This window comes from Lepisma saccharinum, chromosome 13 (genome assembly GCF_977018435.1).
Source record: "Lepisma saccharinum chromosome 13, izLepSacc3.1, whole genome shotgun sequence".
In the NCBI taxonomy this organism is placed as follows: Eukaryota; Metazoa; Arthropoda; class Insecta; order Zygentoma; family Lepismatidae; genus Lepisma; species Lepisma saccharinum.
In genome coordinates this window covers 56,891,139-56,910,691 of record NC_139241.1, presented here as the reverse complement: position 1 = coordinate 56,910,691, position 19,553 = coordinate 56,891,139, and the positions used below count along the sequence as shown (strand labels likewise).

Sequence of the window (19,553 nt, the reverse complement as noted above, 5' to 3'; positions counted from 1 at the left end):
GAAAGGGGGGAGGTCATATGCCCGATATTGTTTTCCATGTTTAAACCTTAATATCTCCAGAAGAGAATGGTATGTGTTTTGTGCTTTCTTTTTCAAAAATAAATTTCATTTATAGAACTTCAAATCCGGCGTTCTTTATGGATCACCCTTTATTTGAACGTCGTCGGCTTGTAATCAAGGTGTCCTGGGTTCGATACCCTGTTGTTGGGATCCCACTTTAAACTGTAGGTCCAATGTCCTACAGTGCATAAAGTGGACTTGAAAACTCTGATCTAACACGCTACACTGTTACTCACGAATCAAATGAAGCGAGGTTTCCCACTGAACGAACGCGACAGACGAAGCCTCTTATATTTGAACGCTACAGTAACTCTGGTCGCTCTGCTGTCCACATGTGCATACGATAACGCTGTTTCACAAATACGGCAGGTTGCCCAGACCTCAAATTTGCGCTAAGCTGTATAATTCTCTGTTTTTTCTAGCCCTAGCATCGTGTTTATGCAACATATATTATCAGGCATTGCATCAGTTGGAGCTTTTATCTGTGACCTTGAACTTACAGCTGCCAGGTTATAAATAGGAAGCGTTTCCCAGAACAGAAACAGAAATCTCTGAACCTCCAAGATGTTGTCCGTTCGAACTGTTCTTGTTTTGGCAGCCTTCGTTCTCCTGATTGGGACAGCTTTAGTCCAGGGACGGACTGCTGTTGACTCTTCAGAATCAAATTCAAACTCATCAGAAGAATAATAGGATGTGAGTATATTATGGATTCTTATTATCACTACCAACACCGAAAATATCTATTATTGCTACAGGCCTACTAACATTACGTAAGAAATGCCTATATGTTTACTTTCAACAATCTTTAAGTATTATGGCCAGTTTATGCACAGATGTAAAGTGGGATCGGAACCACTATGTGTCTCCACCGGGTATCAAACCCAGAACACCTTTATTAAAATGTTACGGCGTTAACAGCACGCTATCATGATCAGGGAACGATTTTATATGTACTAACAAGTGTTGGATATGTAAATGTAAGGTAAGGTGTGCATAAAGCACCGTGTCATGAAGAAACATTTAGGGAATGTGGGGGTAGGGCCAGTGATGTGCGTCTAAACAACGATATTCTACATTCTACACATAGACTATTTTATACACGAATTTTACGTAATCTATGTAAACAACATGGCGAAAGGTGATAACGTAGCAAAGGGCGCCGTGGAATTAAGAGGCAATTATATTACGTATGAGTTGCTGATGTGTGAAGAGAACTTTTCATACTCTTCCCTCCAAATTCGAACAACTTCTCACCTAGGAAGAAACCTAATATAGGAAATATTCTAGTGTTTTATGGGAAAAGACCACTCTTGCCTCACGACTGCCATCTGTTGTTGTTTTTTTCATACTATTTGTCTTCCATAGTTGATAATAGAAGAGAAGATACATTTTGTTGTAAATAGGATTCTTTTCATTTCGTTAGGAACCAATATAGTTTAATATGTCACTTTCCCTTCATGAAACCCTTGAAAATTAATTTTAATGCACTTTAGATTGTCTACGTAGTCTATGTAAACTACAACCCAATGTAATCTACGCGTAGATTACGTGTAGACAACGCATGTAGACGTAAACTTCTAGTCTACTGCACATCACTGGGTAGGGCCCCACACATTATATTTAGTTCTTTTATTCAACATATGAAATTAAATATGGACTTACAATTGTGAAAAGTGACAATTTTCATTATGCAACCGCTCACCTGGTTAAATAAAATGCATTAGTCTTAGATGATTATAAATGAAAACTCAACGCTTTAATTTTCGTTACCACAACAATGGATTTCCAATTTTAAGTTCTGAAACGTGAATCTCCTCCTGTCGTTCTAGAGACAGGTTGAAACTGCGTTCAATATTGCATGAAGTAATGGGAGTATATTTAAATATGCAATGGATTTTTAGCCCGAAAGCTTGTTGACAAAAACAGAGTACAAAACGAACAGAATACAAATGAACGCAAAACATTTGTATTTAACACAAAAAGTGGAAAATGGAGTAACAACATGAATATGGAATATGTGAGGGGTTCAAAGCACAAGTGTTGTAACTCCATTAAGATAAGTTTTTAAAGAAAATGTTACATTTAGATAACGTAGTACTGTATTTAGCTGTTGGAGCACAAACATAGTGATGCCTCTATGAGCAAGAATTTCGAACATAGGAGATACTTTACTCCTAGCACTGAAATGTTGATACTTCACAGATCGAAGTTATACATTCAAGTCCATTTCCACGAAAAGTGGAGTTACGCCACGTGTGCTCTAAACTCTTCATATGTTGGAAAATGCTTGAAAACATGGAAATTATATGTAAACAATAACTTAAATATGTAAAATACATGCTGAAAGCTAATATGGAAAGTAAAAATAGTGCTTTTCAGGCTTGTATATCAGAATTAGCAAAATAACATTGATTTCAGCATCGTATGATTGTAACACTGTGTATTTGCTCCCCCTCCAGCCCCCATAAACAAATGGACATCATTACAAACATAGCAATAGATGGCATCTGAATGTAGAAAGTTAAATTTGAACATGTACATAGACAGAGTAGAAGATGGAGATATTTGAAATTGAAATCATTGCATACATCAATACGTTATGTATATTTATTTTGCACTAGTGACCCGCTCGTAGCTTCAGCCATGTTGCATTCGTTTTTTTAAACTATTTATTGAATATAAATAGTTATATGTTATATTATTGTATAATGTAATAGTGATGTTTGTTCACCACAAATATAATATGCATTGAAGAAGAAAATCATATGTTGAAGGTTTCTAACTCTAAGCAATCATATGAACCGATAACATGTCTTTACCTACTGAACAAAAGTTAAAAATACATTTGAACTCACCTTTCCCCTCTTAGGGGTTGAATTTCGAAAAATCCCATGTTTGTGGGTACATACGTACAGTCACCGGCAAAGAAAATGGAACATCCAGTTCCTGAAATGCTCTCTTCCCTGCGTGTTGCCTAACACACGCCGATAAGTGGATTTTATTAGTAAATTTTCAATCAACGTCTACCACCGCCGTAGAGTTATGCAACACACACAGCACTTTGTAGGGAAGAGAGCATTTCAGGATTTAGATGTCCCATTATTGTCTGTTTACATAAGGCCCTGTCCGAAAGATGCAAGATCGTACTTGAATCATACATTCTTCAAGAATGACCTCGCAGTTCAGTCTCGAAGTGTTGCACTGAAAACAAAAATCTTTCGAATTACGCGTCGACTGCAGCGCCAAATACGATCAGTAGATAAAACTAAGAACACATTCTTTTTCTCGCGTTATAAACACTTATTTTTCATCATAGATATCACATTGGATTTTAAAAAGTTCTTATACAGGGTGTCGCATATTGTATCTACCAATTTGAGCTGGCAGGCTGCTAGTGCAGACGTGGAAGCCTTCATCCAAACAGGCATCGGGCACTGCTGCGAAACAATGAAGATCGCCATGCACCTGTTCCAGAGACACACATCATTCTTAGGTGGGTTAGGCAGTGGAGAGCCAAAGGTTAATATTGTGAACCGCCAGTCACCGTGAAATACTCGCTATTCCACAGGACATATTGAGACGCGCGTCATGGAAACCTTCCAGCATCGCCTCGAACAGTGCTTCCAAGCAGGAGGAGGACATTTAGAGGTCGTTATATTCAAGGTGCAGTGATGTCTGTATTGTCCATATTATACAATGTATTAAATGCCTATACGTATATTTTTATTCATAACCATATAATGTTACTGCAAACACTCAACGTTTTTCCGTTCTTATTTAAAATTGGTAGATACAATATACGCCACCCTGTATTTACATTTCTACACAATAGAACTATAACCAACACCTGGCTGATTTCGATAACCAGAAACATAAATTAAACTGGAAATTTTTTATTTGTTTATTTTATTTGACTGTGTGTAATTTGTATCAAAGAAAATTGTCAAAAGTAATTGTCAAAATAACTTATAAGGTAGGTGAGCCAAAGGTAGACCGTGTTCCCAAGGTGGCCCACTTTACGAAAACATATTAGTATTTAACGTAGATAATAGATAACAGATGGCACTACCTTAATATATCCAGTCGCCCTCAGGTGCATCATACAGAAAACTAACTGTCTCGGGCTGCCAGCAGTCATTTTATGTAAGTTATTCTGGAACCCATGACGTCGTAGGGACTGTGTATGACCAGTCCTCCACGGAGGTCGGCTATTCGTTGTTACTGTATGTAATGCATGTCAACAATCAAAAGTTTGAGATAAACCATTTTCTCTAATAAGTTGTAAACCGTGAATAAACATTAATAAATATGTTTCCTTGAGCATAAGCATCATTTTCTAAGCCAACTGTAAGCCGTGGGTCACCTTTTGGATCCATGGGCCACCTTGAGAACACATGTAACGGTTTTGTAATTCTTTTTTAAAAATAAGTTACAAGCAATGTTACAAAATATCAATTTGGTACACTTTGTTAATTAGTTATAGGAGTTATTATTTTTAATTTCAGATTTTTATCTCTCATTAGAGAGTTGTAAATTTGCCATAGAAGCTTAACTAGGGTTACCTTTGGTTCATCTATCTTATTTACTTTTCAAGTACCAGTAACTGCAACAGTTACTGTTTAAAATGAGTACTGTAACTCAGTAACTTTTAAGAAGTAACCTTCCGAACTCTGATTGTAACACATATCAGTCTAAACATCCTGCCCAATCAGTTTACATTTTTCTTTATCTTTTCAGGTGAAATAAGGAAGGAGTGATAAATGAGAAATATCATGAGAAGATTATGGATGAGGTATACGTTTTGCATTGAAGTGTAAAAACATTGAAAAATTGTACAGAAGCGTATGGAAATAAATGTAGACTTATGATTTCTAACAAATATTTTCTTTAGAAATATCTACATATACTTGGCCAAGGGATGGCACTTCAATTAGACCACTCCAATTCCTTTCCTGCACCAAAACATAGTAACTGCATTAAGCAGGCTAACGAAGTACTGGCGAGCGTAAATCCAGCCATGATATTAATCTTGAACCGACTCCCTTGGCGGAGTAGCTAGCACAGTGCGCTACGACGCCATTGCGAGAGCAAGTTCATCATATCATCACTCATCCTCGTCGCCGCGATTAGCCAAGATCCGAAGAAAAGCGACGCTAAATAACAAAAAACAAACAAATTCAGATATTTACCTTTGTTTTCCTTGTATTTTTCTATCGGTGTCCTTGTTTCTGATTGGTGCCCTTGATATTTTTTTTTAGTCATCACGTATTTAATGTTCACTTTTTCACTTGAAATAATTTCGCCCTCTTCAGCGCTTTCGATATATACAGAATGCTTCAGAACTAAACCGACAAGAGAATGAAGAACAAATTTTCTTGATTTACATGTTAATGCCTAGGCTAGATATTTCGACTCCTGGAAAAACGACTGTTTGTATCCTACAGGGTGTCCCATAAATCTGAACCCGTAGACTTACAGAGTTTGTTAAAAGTGTCCGCCATTACATCGCATACACACAGTTGAAGACGAAACCTCCCTTCCTGCAACAATTTATTTATCACAGTCGCAGAAATTTGCTGACATACCTGCACTGTACGTTCTTTAGGAATGAGAATGCTCTGAATGTTGACCTTTCAGGTGGCAACACAAATAAAAATCGAGCAGAGTGAGATCTGGGCTCATTGGAGGCCACTTCATTCATCCTCGGCGCTCAATCCAATCTGCGGGAAAGTGTGTGTGTTTAGCTAATGTCTCACTCTCAGCATGTAATGCGGGGGTGCATTATCCTGCCGAAAGCACTTATGAGTCCAAAATTACTGCATGGAAATATTATCATGACAGTAGAGACCGCGGCAGGAGGAAGTCGCAGTGCTTAAACCCCCACCCTTCATCTAAACTGATGTTGCATATCGAATTTATTCAAGTAGAGTTTGTGTTGTTTATAAGTTCACTTTTTTGCACAGCAAGGCTAATCGGGACTGGATCTACAGTTTAAAATGGGATCCGAATCACTAGGTGCCTCAATCGGGTATCAACCTCTTGAATTCAAGGCAACGATGTCATCGGAGAGGCCATATCAATTTTATTGTTGTACTTACTCGTACTTCTGATATCACATGCACCGATTACTATACGTATACAAGCACTGACCAATGCCGGAACATAGCGAAGGTGGTGAATATGGTGGGCAGACCCCTCCCCTTTTTTTCGGCTTTATATTCCTGAAGATAATAGGACAATCAAATTATTTTACTGCATTTTCAAAATCATATTTGCATACAAAATTCTTCAGCAGCATTTGAACATTACCTTTTAATAGCTCTTTCCTGTGCCTTAATGGTATCCCTGTTGTATTGTAATCAAGGGTTCCAGGGTTCGATCCCCGGTTGAGGCACATTGAACAGGGGTTCGGATCCTAATTTAAACTACATGTACGTCCCGATTGCCTGTCTCCAAGCTGCCGTAGTAGTAATGCTGTCCCCTTGAAATCCAGGGGTTCCAGAACTCGATCTCCGCTGGAGGTACATTGCACTATTATCGCGTATATTATAAATGAAGAGTAAACTAGAAAATAAAAGAGAAGCGGGTATTCCGAGACGTCCTGGTTTATTTAAAGGAACCAAAACATGAAGGCATACCCTCGAATGTATGCGATTGGAGGCGGACCTACTTCGGGTATTGCCCCTCTTATCATAACCAAAAAAGAAAAGAAAAAATGCTATCGAATCTCACTTTAAAGTTTGAGTGTTTAAGTCAATTTTATATACAGATGAACTAATCGGGACTGGAAGTAGCCATACAGTTTAAAGCGGAATCCTCCTCCCGGTATCGAACTTGGACCCTTTGATTACAAGGTGACGACGGCACAAACTTTCAACTTTATATCCAGTCTCGATTAGCCTTTATAAGCGTTTGTATCGTCGACATGAGTTATGCTAGAACTCTTTTTCTGAGAACAAAACTATCATAAGATTAAAGTTTTCATAAATCTGACTTCACCACTGAATTCCTGGTGAAATTCTAGCCCAAAATCATACCCCACATGCCCCCCTTCCCATTTAAAGAAATGAAGTTGGATCCAAGATGGCGGTCACCAAGATGGCGGACGTTGTCATGACATGCACCAAAAAGTTTCCCCCTAGGCCTAACATATTACTACCATGACCTATTGCTGGAATCTACACTCCCTTTCATTTTATAAGGAGTGCTCGGGGACTTTTGACTCACCTTGTAAATACAAAAATCTTAAAGCTTAAATTAAGTCGTGGTGACTATGACGTAAAAGACTATAAAGGTGACAGAATTCAAAGTCACCCTTGAATATGTGTGTTTATAAATGTTTATAACATTTTCATTATGATATGAGGCTCAACAACAAGATAAGTTTCAATAATAAACATCCGATATTAAGCGAAACAGCTCTATACACATGATAGATACATAAATATGTTTATTCCCTTGTAATCTTTAGCTTTGACATTTCGATAACCTTTTAACCTTACCAACTCGAGAAAACAAGATTACGCCTAAGTATCTATAGAAGCTCAATACGTTAGAACGCTATACATTTCAACCATTTTACGCGTAACTTAATTCAGAACGTACGCATCAAGAAGACAATTGTTGGTAAAATGCGTTCACGGACGATTGTTCTTTGGTTGGTGATTATTATGTTGGCAGCGCTCTTTGCTGAAAAAATTACTCGAGATAGAAACAATGCTGATTCCAGCAGCTCTTCCAGTAGTTCCAGCAGCGAGAGTTCTGACACTGAGCGAAATACTTTGTAGGCTAACAAATACTAGGTAAGTGGGTCATGATTTGTACATTTGTGCAGTAACATAAGGATCCTTTGTTTGTAATCCTACACTTGGCAGAATCAGTGAAACGTTGACTGAAGAAATGACGGTATAATACCGTTAAAAAAGTGAACGTGACCGTTTTTAAAGTAATAACGGCCATGGCATAGTTGCCCTAATTGATATAATTTGAATTATTCAGTTTTATACAATATATTTATGGTGTAAGCAAGTGTAATTTATGATCATTATTTATCTTGATGCATAAAATATTCGAATTGAAATTTAAAAAAAAACGGTTGTGTACCGTTTTTAAACATGAACAGACAGCCTGTTAAATTTTTAACGGTAGAAAATTGAAATTTTTACGGTAATTTCTAACAGCGTACTGTAAAAAGTTACAGTAAATTTTACAGTGCTCTGCCGTTAAAATGTAACTGTTAATTTACCAAAGCGGGGGGCGCAACAGTTTTTCTTCACGCCGCAAGCGCATTCACGACATCACTTCTCTGTGCTATGGCTATAATGAGAAGTACACACGATATTGGTAAGAGCTTGGAGTAATAGACAAGAAATACACATACTATGTGTAGATGCTTCTGAAACTGTATTGATTCCTCACAATGACAAGAGATGTCTCTAGCATCGATTTTAGTTTAAATATTAGTTCAATACTTGTAACAAAGACATATGAAAATATGTTTGAACGTAGAAATATAACAAAAGTAGTATCAGTATTCATTTGACTTGAAAATTGAAACAATTTGTCTGACTTTAACAATATCTTCAATTATAAGAAGAAACCATTAACATTTAATGTGTGTGCCTCCTACAAATTTCTAACACGTATTGTGAAGGTAATGACATTAAAATACAGAAGTCCGCAATTATGTGCAATTTCCTATGGTATAACTGCCAAACTATGACAATAGACAAAGTAGGTTTTGGAAACATATCATGAACTCGTGATAAAATGTTCCGAAGGTCAATTTCGTGTCTGAATCGATATATATTAACCTTAGTGCAGAAGATCATACTTATATGGCTTAGAAGTAAACAAGGTGTTTATTCTAGCTCAAGAAAAATGAGACTAGTTTCTTGTGTAGTGGTCGCCCTTGTACTTCTTTTGATTGTTGTGACGTGTTCACCGGAAGTGCTAAGTCGAGCATGCGCGTTGAAGCAGGCGAGACACTCCATTCAGGTGCCAAACCGTGAGGGTATTCGCTGGATCCAAGGTCGCCCAAGGAAAGTTTACCATTAACAGGTAACTCTAATTGTTGTGTTTTTCGCGCATTGTTTCTTGGGTGACAAACAGTATGTCTCATTGTGTAGCGCAGGCCTGGGCAACGTGCCGTATTTGTGACGGAGCGCTCTCGTATGCACGCGTGGAGTGAAGAGAGCTTGCAGCGGCACTGTAGCGTTGCAAGAGGGAATGAGCGAGGCAGGAGACTTCGACGGTCGCGTCCTTACAATGGTAAACTTCTCGTTATGTGATTCATGAGTAATAGTGCAATGTGGCATTGTAAACATGATAGAAGGGGCAGGGGGCGCCTTCTCCCCCAGTATTTTTACCTCTCAACGCACGCGGCTTCCCCACTGTTGCTCTAAGTACGTGTAACTGATACTATAACAGATAGACCAAGAGCTTGCTGGCCTTGCGTTGCAGTGTACAGGCGGAAAGCTCGCTCAGCTATCTGGTCTCCACAAGTACACGAGATATACGCGTGTTGCTAAGTCTTGTGTACTGGCTAGCACTGTCGCCTTGTAAACAAGGAGTGCGGTTTCGGCTCTTAGTGGAAGCACAGTGCTTCAGATTCAGTTAGATCTAGTCCTATTTAGTCTATCTGAACATAAAGAGGAATAAAAGCTACCTTTGCCTTGGATAGCATTGTCGCATACGACGTTTTTCAATCCACACTCTAGCATCTCAGCTTGTAGAGAAATTTGACGAAACACAGCATTATGGTCAAGACACATGCTAAAGCGTAGAATTTCATAGCAGAGAAATACAGCGGTGAGCCAGATAGGGAGAGAGAAAAAGAGAGGGGAAACAAAGGGGGAGAGGCAGATAGCTCTCTCTCTCTCTCCATATATATATATATATATATATAGCTATAGCTATATACAGAAAGAGTAATAAAGATGTGAGACAGGGGAAGAGAGAAAATGGAGGACGACAAAGAGTGACAAGGAGAGATTTAAAGGAGTGAGACAGAGAAGGAGAGAGATAACATGAGAGAGAAACAAAGGAGGCGAGATATAGGTATACAGGAAATAAAGAAGCGAGACAGAAATGGAGAGGGAAAAGGAAGGAAACAAAATATAGAGACTGGAAGAGATATAAAGAAATGAGACATTGAGGGGAGAGAAAGAGGGAAACAGGAGACAGACACAGAGATAAAGATATAGAAAAGCGAGAAAGAGTAGGGGAGAGAAGGAAGAGGAGTGTGAGAGGAAAGATAAATTATAAAATGAGACCAAAAATTCCAGAGAAAACATAGAAAATGAGATGATCAAAACTAGAAGTACTAAAACAGAAAAAATAGTAAAAAAAAAATAAAAAAAGTTACGCATGAAAAGAACAAGGGAAGGATAAGCAGCCATTTTTCCTGGGGGATGGGAACCCCATTGACCCTCCCTGCGTTCGACCTTGACCGCATGTCTTATCGCTTTTGATATATATATATATATATATATATATATATATATATATATATATATATATAACTATATGATAAGTTAAAACTAACGCCGCAAACATTACGACTCATCCTGTTTGCATAAATGTCACAGGAAACAACAGCTTCCTCAACAAGTTATCACCAGCCTCTTATTAATACATTTCTAACTGCTAAGGATAATTATCTTAAGAGTGGTTTACTTCAAAGATGTTCTTCAAATATTGGCTCTTCTTCTGCCTCCTTGTGCTTATGGTCTCCACCCTGTCACTTAGGGATCATCGGAAATACAAAGAAATGAAGGAACCAATCGAAGGACCAGTACACAACCTATTAATTGGTGTTCCAGGACGAATGACGTCACGGTATTATAATGGTCGCCTTAGGAACGTCTATAATGATAGGTAAGTATTCATTTCTGTCTATGCTGGCTTTCTGGATGAAAATCTAAAGTACCCTGCCCTTGCCCCTCTGAATCCTCGCTAAAGGGTGAAATACAGGGTGCCCACAAATTAATACTTTCATGTTACTTGCAAAATGAAACGACCATTTAGAGCAAAGAATCCCTCAAACGTTTACCACAATTGAATGTTTTGCTGAACACAGTCAGCATGCCTCCACACACGTTGCTCGTAGGGTATCCAGACAATAGTCCAGTTCAAGGTTTCATGACGCGCCTGCGTCATGGGAATTTTTGAGGGGGACAAAATTTTATACCAATTCTATATATCTTTGCACTTAGTTTTGGTTATTATGTGCAGTTTTTTTCCTACGTTCCTGTGGGTGATCACGGCGATGGAGTTGAAATGCCTTTAGAATAGGTGTGGATGGGCAGGGTTGCTGTTCGCATTAATACAAGGTTAGTGAAGCAGACAAATGCTAAGAATAAGGTTCAGTACGCTAACAATGGCAGTGGCCTGAGCAGTTTTGTACGTTTTATGTTAGCAAACATGAAAGTGAGCCCAAAGTACTTAAAGTAAACATATATTGCTTAAATATGTTTGTATTATATTGTTCCGCTAATTTTCTCTGATCAAAATAATTTGAGTGAATAATTCGACATAAAGGGGGTGGTTGGGCGAATGTTCTACCTTTTGGGGGGAGTGCGTCATAGGCCTTGGGGGGGGGGCACCTCTGGTTGGAGGTACTCGATGAAACACTGTTCCAAACTTTAGCTGCACTTGTGTTGCAGATTTTAAAAAGACCCACTCTCTCTCGTTCCCCTGGCCCTATCAACCGTATGTTGATTTTAGCCAACGTTCTGAATTACATATGACGTATTAGTACACGTGGACGGAAAGAATGCATCACATAAAATCCGATAACAAAACTCTTATTCCTATTTACTAGTAGAAATAGGTCCTTCGCACATATATACACGACAAGACAATCACAAAATCTTCATCCTATTCACAGTTTGGTGTAAATAGGTCTTTCGCGTTATGAATTTTCTAAAGCTAATTGGGACAACACAAACACATACATCCGCCCCACACCTAGGCACAAGGCGGACTCCCCAACAAGACACACACAGCTTTTTCCGGCTGAGACGCCATTTCTGTTTATTGAGCTCACTAGCGCCACCACTCGCCGGAGCCCCGAACTAGCACAACGTTGCCAAACTTGCGCACTTGCCAGTTAGTTTTCATTCTACAGGGAAAGAGGGTTTTATACATCATTTACAGACACGAGGTATTTGGCAGTGGCGTAGCATGGGCATTTGGGGTGGGAACGCCAAGTCCGAAGGAAGGGTCGGCCCTTTTCTGCTTAATAATTTACTTATGGTATTAGTCGCCACAGGTATTGTTTATTTGCCTGAAGTCAGCTGGGTTTTCAATAAAACATCATCTATGCATGTTTTAGCTAGAAAATGAGATGCCTCACTATGCAACAAATGTTTTGAACTCTGGTGTTTTATACTTTTCGGTATGACGCAAGTCATTAGAAAACCTACCTGAATCACAAGCGCCTCTGAAGCAACAGTAGACGTCATTGTTGTGGATGATTCAACTACTGATTGATTTGGTTTCTTTTACTTCGCTTTTCTACCACTTTTGTTTTGGTTAATCGAGAATATGAATATGAGTGATGATATTTATGAAGTTGATGAAGGGACACTCACAAAGAACACCCGTGCTAACGCCGGGATTCGAACCAGGGACCTCTGTCGTCTTGGCGCGCTGTGCAAAACACTCGGACACGGAGGTGGGTGGATGATCCAACTATCGTACACTCTACAGACGTAACAGTGCCGATTAGTAATTCAGACCACTGTTTATTGCATCTTGGAATGGTGATAAACATTTTAAAATAATTTTGTCCACAGACCATTCGATGTTAAGAGTTTTCAAATGAATGTTAAACATTTCCATTGACACAATATTAAGCAGTTAGATACTAACGAAAAAATAATAATAATAAAAAAAATAATAGTTTTGCGGGTTAAGTGGTAGAGCAGCCACAGGTTGAATTTCTACCACGAGGACTTCACCAACTTATTTGACAAAAACTGTGTTGATCTTTTAGTTTTTAATACACATCGCTGTTCGTGCGATAAATTATACAATGCAATGGTCATTAAGAAATTGTATATTTGAGTTTGGTAAAGTTACGTCAGTCAATATTGCGTATTGTAGCATCACATAGCACGAGTGGCACGAGCGCGAAGAACCGGGTAGGAATTCTACCGCTGTCGTCTGCTTCAGAAGGCAGGAAGGGGTCACATGAACCAATCACGTAGCCATCTGCTCCATACGCTGACGTACGAGAGAGCATTTGCGCGCGTGCTGTAGAGAGAGATCCAAGCCTGTCCAAGCCAGTGATGCCAAAAGCAGGGAAATTTCCCTCGGCACAGGGAAATTTGAGGGTGAAAAGGGAAAGGGAAATGTAATGAAAAATAGCTAAAAAACAGGGAAATTTAAACTCACATTTTCGTTTCATTCTTTTAAAAAGTTCGAAAATATTTTTTTTCAGCGCGTACTTTTTCCAAATGAATAGTTAGCAACAGTGACACTTTTCAGTAAGCTTTCTTTCTCCCTGTTATAGATGACCTTGACCGGTCAGTCTTATATTTGTCGCGTTTCCTAGAAAGGCCTCAGTGCACGAGCAGCGCTGCACCTGGAAAGAATTTGGGACGCGATTTTTAATTTTTTCCTTGTTCCATCCATCATTTCAGAACGTGTCTTAGTGGCTGTGTGTGTGACTTTGTGTGTCCTGTGTTGTTGCAAGGAGAATGGAAGAGGTGACTGATAGGAAGCTACCTATATCTGGGAAACATGTGAAAAAAAAATCATATTGAGTGGCTGCCCATTACTTCACTCTTTTATGATGTTCATAAATATTTAATAATAATAATTAAAAAAAGTTTGTTCCTCAGGCAAAACAGGCGTCAAAAGAAAAATATTAACAGCAGGCCCCTAGCTAAGCTTTGACAATGGGTGCGTTTCAAAGTCCGACAATCATTGCACCGCAGACGAAATTTTTATTTGGTTTGGGTATTTTTTGAATACCTTAGTGTTTTATTTTAAAATTCAAATGTTTATTTTAGAATAAATATATTATGAAACTATGATCAGTTTCTAGTATTTTATTCAATGGGGGGTTTGAACCCACTAAACCGCCTTATATACGGTCCTGATTAACAGTTATAGTAATACAAAGATACAGCTTCAGATGTGTTTTGAAAATCGAGGGAAATTTAGGTCGAAAAAGGGAAATTTTATACTGGTAAAAGGGAAATTCTGCATTCGGAGATTGGCAACACTGGTCCAAGCTTTCCCTCCAGAAAGACAGCAAGGAATATAGAGTTCTTTACGCCGAACCTGCCCAGCGTCCAGGCAGGAAAGGCATTGAAAAAAATGCTGGAACGAGTGTTGTTAGTGGAGCGTTGCAAGCGGATCGCGAAAAATAGCTATTATAATGCAATGAACGTCAAACATAAAAATAAAATACATGAAATTAGTCAAGATTTACTTTATATTTACAGCATTTACGTATTTTTGAAATTTTAAATCAGGGAACACCGGGCGTATGGGCGTACTATAACGCTACGCCACTGGTATTTAGCAAGTTTTATGATCATGTTGTTTATGTACAGTGGGGTCCGAATGTCTTGTTACTACCTGCAGAACAATTTAGAAAGTTGCCGATCCATGTCGTATGACTTCCACCATTTTCTTGGCATAAACAATTTGCATGTTCTGTGTGAGATTATTGTCTGGCTCGGTTACAATATAAAGCAACCACTGCGTCTGAGACGGTTTCGGACTCAAGAGGACATTCCATCGTCGTGAAACATGAGATGTCCCGACTCACACCTGATGAGGTAGAAGATATTCGAAGCCTCATACATTCTTGTGAACGCTCTGGGGCACTGCTTTGAGGGTTCATAGGGCGCTTTGTGTGCCCCTCTTCTGTTTTTGTACTGCCAATGTAGCCTTGTGACCAGGACGGATAAAAATCATCATTTTTATGCTGTTTTTTTTTTATTTAAATCGATTTTTTTTTAAAAAAAACACGCTTAATATTGCTTGTATGTTTTTGGCACCATACATATACATGTACGTATCTTTTTTTTTTTATATAGAATGGCTTTTTCTGGTAAATGGCCCTGTAAAATATTTGAACAGTTTGATTAAAGCAAATACAAAGTTACACGTAAATATACATTTTTTTTCTGTTTCTGATACTGTATATATAAACATAGTACTATGGAAAGGTTTGTTGAGCCTGTTAATGAAACAATAATACTTTTAGTAACTTTTCTTCTAGTGAAAACATTCTGGATATTTTTAATAGTCTTTGTAACGGAATTTTGGCAATTTTTTAAATTATAGTTTGCAAAATATCAGCTTCAATGTTCATTTACAGTTTAATGATAATGACACTATTTACTGTTTGACATGATTAGTATTTTGTATATTATTCTACACAAAATGTTTGCTATATTTGCCAATAGACATTTTTGAATTTTAAATGAAGAGGATGAAAGTGTGTTTAAAGTTTACACATTACATTTCATTTCGTATGAGCTTCACCCATCAGTACATATATAAACACCATTAAATTATTACAAGATTAATGTACTTTCATCAAAAGTGATTCTCATATCTACAAAATCCTTGTGTACATTATTCCATAAATTATTTCTTTGAAGTGATTTAAATCAGTGATTTTTTTAAAAAAATCATCTGATATAAATCGCGATTTAAACCAACCTGATTTAAATTAACCCATCTTGCTTGTGACCAATACATGCATGCGAAAAGATAATTTCTTTAATTATTTTTTGATACTTCCCTACCAACCCCTGGTACACATGTCTGTCGGGGAGCGAGCCCCGTTCCGATTTGTATCCAAAAACTTTCGGTGGTTGGGTAGGTGAATTGCAAAGGACACTCACCTTATGTAAACTACATGTCTAATGACACACACATATGTTTACATACATTACACATTCCATGTCACACAGATGACAAGAGATAAAACTGTAGACACGAAACGACGTCCCACAGGCATACTTGCTGCGCACTCGAAGACAAGTGTTGCCAACACCTACTTGGCAAATATAAAGAAAAATGTCTTGGCCGCCATGTTGGATCCAAGTACATAGTGGGGGCCAACAATGTCCTACATTGTTTGTACATTGTTAAGTTCCATACAGTGTTCTCTTCCATTTGTATAATTTACAATTGTTGTGCCGTTCCTGCATTCTACCCAAACAAATAGTTGCCATGACTTATGCGCCAACCCTCGTATAACTGATGCACCACGGTCATTATTACAGAGTGTGAAATACATATTTAATGTTGTAAGCAATTGCCATTATAATATACAAGGTGTCCCGTAATAGGAGATCAAAACAAGTTAATGTTAGGAACTTATTATTATACAACACAGTTAAAGAATGTGTTCAAAGTCCCCACCAGCAAAAAAAACTTGGATTCGCTCCTCCTTAGTCAGTGCAGCCTTACCTGTAACAGAAGAAATGGTAATATGATAAATACCTATGGTTCCTGTAGCACAAGCGTCCAGAATTAGCCTACTGGTTTCTGGAGTTCTAAATAGGTCCTGGATTCCTTGTTGAATTTTTCTAAAGTGTAACGTAGCCTTATTACTATTATTAAAGCAATTATAAGATACCTGAACTTAATATGCCTATTTGCTGTTTCCAAGTAGTTACATAGTTAATTCAACAGATGGCGTTAGTATATCATTTAATCTGTCCGAATGACGTGATTGAACCTGTTGGCTGTACGTGATTGTGTTCTATGTGCTCTAATACTGCTTATGTAAGTTAGTACTTACTACACCTTGCAAGTGATAGGTGTTTATATCTGTAGTCAACATTATGATAGCTCATAATTTGTACTTTACAACAATGTACTTTGTTTAGACTTTAATCTAAATCCTGTTTATAACGAAGCTAAAAATAACACTATGTAAGGTAGACTCAGTATGACCTACATAGTGATATAACGTGAAGGACATGCCCAAATGTGACGTTTGTTATTCTTACGTTCACGTAGAGTGTGTGGGACTCACTAAGGATAATGAAGGACCTTTCATTTGCCCAGACTGTGATGCGTAATCCATGGCCTTCTGGTAACAAATTGTGGCATGCCACTCCCTTGTTTATTGGTTTGTAAACAATATTATTTTTTTTTGTGCAAATCTCATATGTCAATATGTAAATAAGATGTAAGTGTATCAATATACTTCCCTACCTATAAAAAACCTACGTATGTACCCAATATGGCCTAAACGTTACTTTTTAACAAAATCTTCCCTGCATCTATGTTAATATTTGGAACTGACTCCCAATTCTCAGTAAACCTCCAAAAATGCCCCCTCTCTTGAATCTTGCGATTAGTTTTAGCTTTCTAACTTTGTGTGCCATTAGAAACAACAGCAAACTTTAGGTAGGCCATCTTTGTATCAGATACCTTCAACAACCTGACCTTTCCTGGCGACCTATATGCTCAGGCTGAGTTCACACTCACTTGACATGTTACTCGAAAGCAGTGTTTCCAAATAACAGTTAATTTTTGAGAAATGTAACCGTAACCAACTAACTGTAACGGAGTTACTTCTTTGCAATAATAATTGGGTTGGAAATTTAATAGTGGCAACACTGCTGTATATACGCCATGAAACGGAACCGGTGCTTCTTACTTATACCACACGTAAAGGCCCAATCACACGGAACTGGATATCAAGTTAGTTGGCTACCTGCCCGGATGTGATGGTTGCCTGACTGACTGCTTGACTGGTTTGGAGGAATAGGACATGTTCTAATTGCTACTGACTTTGCTCGACTGGATTCTGTGGTACAGCCAATCAGAGCAAAGTTTGACCATGTGAAGATAATTTGTGAGCTTGCAAAGGGAGTTTTTTGTCCATGGTTTCCGAGATGACATGCAGTGCATTCGTGTTCAGTTCATTAATATTTAGGTATTTATGCAAAGCGATGAGACGTGTACGTGACAAATATGATTAGCCAAAAATTAAAATCGTTATTATTACAAGTGTATTAAATTATATGTTTGATTTTTTAAAAAATATATGAATGAATCCTGCGAAACCCGAGTTAATTAAAAAGCTTGTTCGGTACGCATTGATTACCATATTTTTTTCGAGCCAATCTCTAGTCCATATTTTCCTTTATAATTTTTAATAAAAGCACAAAGCAGTAATTCTCCTACAACATTCTTCAAATTGCTCGTCCATCTTTACAGAAATTGTCTGCTCTGCGCAATGTCTTATGGGAACAGAAGACTATCGACAAGTATCGTGTGACTCGAAAACTAGCAAATGGGTAGCCAGTCCAGCGCCAACTAGGACATTCCTACTGGAAATCCAGTTCCGTGTGATTCAGGCTTTAGTTTGATACCTAAGCTACCTCCCAGTAAATGGACTCTTCCTTCCAATACTAGGCGCAAGCGCAGTGAGGACAGGAATAGAGTATCGTTGGACTTGGCGGTCTAAAGTTGTGTAGTCAGAACCCCACTAATGTAAAAGTTCTGGTGATTCTCACCGTACCTCCAGGACAGACCGTCAATGCGCAGTTCAGTTTTGGAACATATCCTGCGACCTGCGTTGCGAAAGAAGAGGGGACACTTCTACTGAATCCTCCCATCATTTTGAAGGACAATGCTCGGGCGCATGTAGCGCAACCTGTGGTTGGTTTGTTAGCTCGATGGGGCTAGCAGAAGCTCTATCATCCCCAATACTACCCAGACTTAAGCCCCTGTGACTTTGATTTGATCCCTAAGATGAAGCTTCCGAACTGTTCCAGATATTATTCAGGCAATAGACCACTCTATTCAAACCATCAACAGAACAGGCTCTACCACTAGAAATCCTACGACATCCACATCGCTGGCAACGGTCGTACGCAATGCTAGTGACTTCATCGAAGGGCTGTAAAAGTTTCACAGAGGTATCTCTTTTGTATCATATGAGAATAAATAGTTGACAGTTACTTTGCAGCACTTAAACTGCAAACTTGAAAATTTTGTAACTTGAAGTAAGAGCTGAATTTGTCAACTCGGTTTCCAACTGTGTGTCTTCTCCGGATGCTAAGGTTAAAGGATTATCATATAATAGCCCAGAGAAGACATATAGACTATACATAAATAAAACACATTTTATACATTTATTTTATTATAATTAGCGATTGTTTGTAATTGCCAGATAAGTATTTTTCCTAACTTAAATTTCTTTTTTTAACTCGCAGATCATCACACACCGACCGGTGGAACGAAATGGCGCTAACGGGAGTGGATCGAGTCCCGCGCAGAAAGAAGTACCGCCGCCGAAATGGACGCTTAAGGAGAGTTTATCTGCACCAATGGTAACTATCCGTTTCACCAATTAGGATTATCCTGAGACTTGCGTCATTTTATAGTCAATCTTATTGACTTGACTATTCTACTACAGTACACTGTAATAATAATAATAATAATAATAATAATAATAATAATAATAATAATAACACTGTTGTTAAACAGGATGGCTA

At 38.2% G+C, this 19,553-nt stretch overlaps 1 protein-coding gene and 1 long non-coding RNA gene across 3 annotated transcripts in view; both read left to right on the top strand.

Moving 5' to 3' along the window:
- The first annotated feature begins 608 nt into the window (after positions 1-608).
- LOC145997312 (uncharacterized) lies at positions 609-4,939 on the top strand. Its single transcript, XR_014442889.1, has 2 exons — positions 609-753; positions 4,798-4,939. It is a non-coding gene; the product is annotated as an uncharacterized LOC145997312 (long non-coding RNA).
- Positions 4,940-7,570: 2,631 nt separating this feature from the next.
- Positions 7,571-19,553, top strand: part of LOC145997311 (uncharacterized) — a 37,410-nt gene continuing 25,427 nt past the window's right edge. Inside the window, exons 1-3 of one of the 2 annotated variants that reach the window (XM_083134212.1) lie at positions 7,571-7,862; positions 10,810-10,938; positions 19,272-19,388. In XM_083134212.1, the coding sequence (XP_082990338.1) occupies positions 7,777-7,862; positions 10,810-10,938; positions 19,272-19,388 (332 nt within the window). In that variant the 5' untranslated portion in view covers positions 7,571-7,776. The remainder of the gene's footprint in view (positions 7,863-10,809; positions 10,939-19,271; positions 19,389-19,553) is intronic. The other variant, XM_083134211.1, reaches the window with a different exon arrangement.